Source organism: Alligator sinensis, unplaced genomic scaffold (genome assembly GCF_000455745.1).
Source record: "Alligator sinensis unplaced genomic scaffold, ASM45574v1 scaffold180_1, whole genome shotgun sequence".
Classification (NCBI taxonomy): Eukaryota; Metazoa; Chordata; order Crocodylia; family Alligatoridae; genus Alligator; species Alligator sinensis.
The window spans coordinates 9,346-16,208 of record NW_005842640.1 but is presented as its reverse complement, the minus strand read 5'-3'; the positions used below and the strand labels follow the sequence as shown (position 1 = coordinate 16,208).

Below are 6,863 nucleotides of genomic sequence, written 5' to 3'. Positions count from 1 at the left end.
GATGCTTGCACTGCATTGCTTGCCAGGTCTGGGACCAGGGCTGCAGCAAGCAGCCTGAGCCCAGCCAGCACACCGTGCAGTAAGCCTCCCCTGGTGCCACTTCTTTACCTGCCTGCATTGTTTCGGGGGGAAGGGGAAGGGACACCAGCAACTACTGCCTCATGAGCCTGATGCCTGCACTGGTTGCCTGTGTGCCTGCACTCCTGGTTGGGGGTGGCCGGGCTCTGGCAGCCAGTCTGCGTAATTTCTTCCTTCTTTTTCCCTTCCCCCTTCTTTCTCTCTTCTTTTTCTTCCACCACTTTCTCTCTCTCCCCTCCCTTCTTTCTTCCCCCCCTCTGTCTCTTACTTTTTCTTCCCCCCCTTTCTCTTCCCTCTGCTTTCTTTCTCCCCGGCTCTTTCTCGTCCTTCTTCTTTCTCCCCCTCTTCTTCCCCCCTCACTTCCCTTTTTTTTCTTTTTTTTCCTGCTTCTTTCTTTTTCTCTCTCCCCCCACTCTTTCTTCTCTCCTCTCTCTTTTTCTCTCTTCACAACATTCTTAACAAAAAAACCCCACAAAACAATGAAGGTAATATATGAAGTTTTATTTATTGTCACCTTACTGTAACAAAATTATGATTATTAACTATATTAATATGCAGTGCGTCCTGCCATGTACCCCCACCCCAGTTTTGTTTTTCTGGCATGCCGGCACTCGCACATTACGAGGTAGACATTATATTTTTTTTGTCACTCTGGCCAAAAACATTGCCTACTGCTGGTATAGATTGTAACAGAGTTTGGAATCCACATGCTGATGCCAAGGAGGCATAAGGAATAGCACACAGGGCACTTCTTGGTTTTCCTTCTGTCATTTTGCCATCATGTAATTCATGCTACCATGTCAGCTGTACCTCAGTGACCTCCTTCAACATTGCTTCATTTCATCATGGAGTGACCTGAACTCATAACCTGACTTGCTATAAGTAAATCAGGGGCCATGGCAGCCAGTGTCCAAAGGTTGTCAAAAGGTCCCAGGAAGAGGGCCAAGCCCTTTGCTGCAGAGGAAGGCAAAAACCTCCAGAGTCCATATGAATCTGACCATGGGGTAGAATTCCTTCCTAACCCCAGATATGGCAGTCAGCCTAACCCTGAGCGAAGGGGCAAGACTCTTTAGGCAGGAATCTCTGGCTTTGTCCCAAAAGGAGCATTGGTACACTCCAGTCAAAAGCCCCAGCTTTGGCTGCAGACAATACCCAGTGCCTCTGAAAAAGGTTTAAAAAAACCTTACGCATGTAGCAACAGGGGGCAGGGCAGAGGAAAGGAGAGATTCCCTCCCAGCCCTACTGGGCAACCAGCAAAGCCCAGAACCATGGAAAATACCTGTCGTAAAACATAAGCCTATATCATCCCTGACCAGTGGCTGTCCAATCTTCCTGAATATCTCCAGTGATGGAGAGTGATGCAGAGTCCACAGCTTCCCTAGGCAGTCTGTTCTACTGCTGAACTGTTTTAACAGTGCAGTATACAGATGTTCAGGATTTTTCTCCAAAAGCAAAAATGACTGCCCCAGAAGAAAATTAACCTTGGATCAACCAGGATTAAATCATTTACAGGAGAGTTTATTTGAGAGAGTGAACACCTGCACGTGTTCTCTACTGAGCGAAGCCATGACACCAGTCCCAGCATCCCAGGGTGCCTGGTCTCCCCAAGCCACCGTCCCTGTCCCTGTCCCCTTCCACCTCTGGAGACAAGTGTGTTGCTTGCTAAAATGGAACATGCCCCCTTTGTAATCTCCATGTTGTGCTGTGGGTACCTCTGGCTACATGGTATCAGTGCTGCAAACTCTGCTCTTCATGGTAAGTTTACCTCAGGTTTGTTCTCCTGGTAGAAAACTTACCCAAGGAGCATTCTTCCAGACTATCTGAATGAATGCATGCAGCATTAGTCTTATGCTAGTTTGCAGTTCCATGTAGCCAACTATCAAATGCTTTTGATCCTATGTCATTTAAAAATATAGGAGTGCCTGGCGTCCTTTCCAGTAGATTTCCTTCAGATCCTGAGGAAATGTTTAGTCCTTTTGACTGCAAACTCTTGCAGACCTAACTTGGCATGTGCTTTCAAGTTTCTTTTTAAGTGGTTAGAGCTTTTAAAAAAAAAAACCCCGTGAAAATTAGATTCTGAAGCACAGCTCTATGGCTGGGGATGAATTAATTGACCATTTCTGCAACTCTGAATAAACAGGGCATTAATATGCCAGCACATTTTTTTTTTTACCATAGACAACATCAAAACTAGATGAAGTGCATGCAGTACCAGTCGAGTTGCTTGAATTAGATCTGATTATGGTATTTGAGCATCGCTATTGTTTAAGCATTAATTCTGGAAAGGAATTCAATATTATAGGAGATAATAGGGTTGGAGATTTTTTTTATACTGCTGGATCAAAAAGATGAAGTGTTTTCAACTAACGGCTTTGTGTGATGCACGTTATCTAGTTTCTGCCTTTTTATCCTAAGAGTCAGCATTCATGGTGAAATCTTTTTTCTGACATGCATCACCAACCGTTCACGCAAAAATCATCTTGTTTATGAAGGAAGAGTAAAAGCTTCATTTAATATTACTTCAGTACAGGAAGAGAGCATTTGCACGAAGTATATTCCAATGTGAGCATATGATTTGCTGTGATGAGCAGAAGTATTTACATATTGTTGATATTGGCATCAAAGAAGTACTCATATAGTTTCTTCTATATACATTTATTTAACTTGGATGAGAAATGATGACATTTGTATTTCTCGTTGATGGTCTTGACAATGGGTGGGGAGAAGATTTTGATTCTAGTTTTAAGACGAGTTGTGATAACTGCATAACTTTAGAATATAATTTGGGGGGGGAAATTATATTTCCCTATATAATGGGAAAGCAAACCATTCTCCTGTAGCCTTATACATTTGCATATTGAATCTGGAATTTAAAAAGTCATCATAGTCTTCATATGAAGTTGTTAATATCTGTTGGCTTCTTAGTGGTGAGTGCTGTTGAATCCTGACTTGCTCCACAGGAGGTGAAGAGGTCTTACTCTCTTCTCTGATTCTGCTGATAGCACTAGGGCTTAATCTCTGTGGTATTTTACGATAGAATTCAAAAGCAGACAAAATTACGTAATATTTTAAACATACAAGAAAATAGACCTTTTGGTAAAATCGCTTGTTATTTGGAACACAGAATTAAGAAGGGTAGCTATTTATAAAAAATGGGTAATTAGATAGCATCGTAATGGCTAAAAAGCTCTGAGAACTGATGCCATCCACTGTCTAGAAAAGTGACTAATCCAACCCATGAAAAGTTTAGAGGGTATTAAAATATATTAGTGCTGCTGTTTTAGTGGTTTGTGTTGCCTTCCACTTCTGTATGCCCCTCCTTATCTAACATATGCTGTCAGATTGCTCATCCCCCAAAGAAAAAAAGAATTTGACTTTCACATTGTGGAAGATGCCTAACTGGAAATGAAGGTGTAGATTGTTTGAATTTGTTTTGAATGATATCAAAAGTTTTCATTAATGAAAGTTACTGAGCAAATAGATGAAAAAACGAATTAATGAAGAGAATTTGGGTCTTGATTAAAGAAATCTGTGACGTGCTTTGCTTTTTTCAGACCTGTAAAGTAGGACTTGGGATTTACTATGGCAGAAAAATGATTGCATATTCTAAAATGAATGACTTCGTGGGAGTAGTTTGCTCCAATATTTTTAATTAAATAAGACTATAGCATTCTGGGTTATGAAAAATGTTTTGTGCATAACAAAATGTTTCAAAATCTTCCAAATGGCAGGGTACTAGTAAGCTTCTCAAATAAAAGCTTTTCATAAGATGTACTCTAACAAGTGATTCTGGTCTGTATTCAGAAAGCTATCAACTTAAAGACAAACCTTGCTTTTGCTTCCATTAGCATTTGCAGTGGCAACATATCTGTAACAGTGGACTGCAGATTCTGCTCCTTCTTGTGTGCCTCCAGCAGAATCATTTACTTACATCAGTACAAATCCACAGAAGGCAGTGGTTTTTCTGCAGGAGGAACCCTTGAATGGTGTGTGAAAGTCAGGCAGGACTCCTCTGACTAATTCAAATGTTGAACTAGAAATTATGATCCTAAATTCTCTTTGTTACTTCTGTTTGTTACTTCCACCATTATTTGTCAATATTTTGTAATGGGAAAAAATGTTCTGTGTATTAAATTCTATTGAAATGCTGTTTATACCGCTGCCCATTTAATATTGCATTAAATTATGAGGCTGTGACTCTGTTGTGGGATGTAGGAATTTATGATTTCTTGACTTTGTGAAATTAAGCAGCCCTGTTAAAGAAAGACTGATGGAATTGTTAATGCCTGATAATGCCTTGGAGCTTAGTGAAGTCAGTTTACTGATTTTTGCTGAGCCATAATACATTCTTTATCCAGATGCTGTAAACATAGGTTACACTGTTATGAGTGAATGCACTGAAGTTTAAAGTGAAAAATCAGTATTGTACCTTATTTGTATAGCAGCAATCTCTAGCAGCCCTTGTGCTATGTTTTGGATGGCTCTCACGCTGGTGGGCTTCATGTGAGTTTCAAATACAGAGCTGACAGTGCTTGTATTGCTCATTGCCTATCAACAAATGACCATGGTGACAGATCTTTGGAACCAATGAAAGTATTAGCTTTTTCGTTAGTGAAATTCGCTCATATTTCCCCTAACATGATTTAATATGCCTGCTTTACCACTTCAGTTATTACATATTAACATCATACTGCCCTGAAACACATAAAATGTTATAGTATAATAGAAATATGAATTTTCCCTTGGAACCTTCTAGTCTAATGTCTAGTAGGCAGCTACTTCTACAATGGAATATATATAGCATTCTGCCTTGACAGATTGCACTAACTACATGCATAAGACTAGTAATGCTGTGCTGAAATTGTATGACAAATAGAAAATATTAAGAAATATCTATTAAGGCTCTGGCAGTAACCCATTACAGTGGGAATGGAGAGGAGCTAGGGGAAAATGTGTCATGCAGATTATTAGTTCTGAGATGAATAAATAATGCTGTATAACAAATCTATGCCTATAGAACAGGGGTGGGCAATTATTTGGGCTGGAGGGCCACTCAAGGAGTTTTGGTGAGCTGTTGTGGGCCAGATCATCATCTCCTCCCCCCGCCCTCTGCCCCCAAACTCACCAAAACGCCCTAAGTAGCTCTGCTCCATGTTGTGCTGGGTGGCTGGCATTGGACCACGGGTGGGTGGGGAGTGGCATCCAGGAGCGGAATGAGCAGATGGGGCCAGGGCTTGGATCACGGGGCCATGACAGCATGGGGCGGGGGTCTGGGGCCTGGGGCAGAGCCATGATCCACTTGCTGCATGCCCCTACAAGGGGCACCAGTTCTGCAGGCATGGGCACGTGGGGAGTATGCCAGGTGGGAACTGAGGGACTCATCAGGGGCTGGACAAAATCCTGTGGCAGCCTGGATCCATCCCACATGCCATATTTTGCCACCCCTGCTATAGAAACAATATTTTTAAAACCTGTTCTCCTGTTTTCCAGATTTGAGGCTCAGTTTATTCTTTCAGAGCCAAGTAAAGAATGGAATGGCAAACGAGGGAAAATATCTTCATCTCTGCTTTCTGAGTTTTTTAAAAGGAGCAAACAAGATTCCAAAGTACTTATATGCATCTGTGGTCCAGCACCTTTTACAGAGCAAGGAGAACGGTGAGTGTAAAAGTTACTATTTCTGTACCCATAGTGTACAGAACTTCACCATTTCTAAAAACAGCTCTTTGAATATTTTTGTATGAAAAAAATCATAAATGTGTGTGGGGTTTATAAGCAGGGATCCAGGTTTTCCGTTTCCCACAGAAAAATGGGCCAAAACGTGGATTTTCCCCTTTACCACAGGAAAATGCGGGTTTCTCATTTTAATGGAGAAACCCATGGATTTTGTGCTTTTGCAAAGAGCTCTCTGCAGGCTGGCAGAGTTCTAGCCTGCAAGGGGCTGGGAGGGAGCCTGAGGAGGGTGGCTAGGTAGGGGGTGCCATGTGCATGTATATGCACATGGCCACCAGGCAGCCTGGAGAGCAGCTCCCACAGGTGGTGGGGAGGGGAGGGAAATTGAAGTCCCCTTAGGGAAGGAGTTGGTCAGGACTGGGGCTGCTGCCCAGCTGGGTGGTATGTGAGACTTGGGGCCCAGGGCCACAATGCACAGCAGCAGAGCCCTGCAGGGAGTGGGAAGGGGCCGCGGGTGGCTTGTCTGAGGGGGCGTGGGTTGAGGGTCAGCTCCCTTCTACTGCGTGTGCTCCTGGGTCAGGCAGGTAGTACCCGTGTCCCCAGATCTGTGTGCGGGTTGGGGGTGGGCTGCCTGCTGTGGACTTGGGCTTCTGCCCTGCTGCCCTCCCCAGGGGCCTCTGCAGCCCGGCAGGTGCAACCCAGCACTTCACAGGGCAGCTGCTTGCCACTACGAGCTCCACGATGCCCTGGTGAAGCGTCCCCTGCGTGTGTGGCAGCACTCATAGGCACAGACCTGCGCTGCTGCTCACCTGGTGCCACATGTGCAGGGAATGCCTTACCAGGGCAGCACAGAGCTCGCAGTGGCAGGCAGGTGCCCGTGCAGTCCTGCTGTGCCCTGCAGTGCTGGATTGAACCTGTCTAGCTGGGGAGGCCCTGGGGAGGGCAGCAGGTGAGAGCCTGAGCGTGCAGCCTGTGCCTACCCCCATCCTGTGCATAGATCTAGGGATAGTGGTCCCTGCTATCTGCCCCAGGAAGCATGCACAGTAGCAGGGAGCTGCCCCCGCTCACAACCCGAGCCTGCAGCAGGAAGACAGTGCCCCGGGGGGGGGGGGGGG

At 44.4% G+C, this 6,863-nt stretch overlaps 1 protein-coding gene across 4 annotated transcripts in view; it reads left to right on the top strand.

The window, feature by feature from the left end:
* LOC102370016 (cytochrome b5 reductase 4) overlaps positions 1 to 6,863 on the top strand; it is a 70,036-nt gene that overhangs the window by 61,438 nt on the left and 1,735 nt on the right. For all 4 annotated transcript variants that reach the window (XM_025215309.1, XM_025215308.1, XM_025215310.1 and 1 more), the window contains one exon: positions 5,569 to 5,733. In XM_025215309.1, coding sequence (XP_025071094.1) covers positions 5,569 to 5,733 — 165 coding nt within the window. The remainder of the gene's footprint in view (positions 1 to 5,568; positions 5,734 to 6,863) is intronic.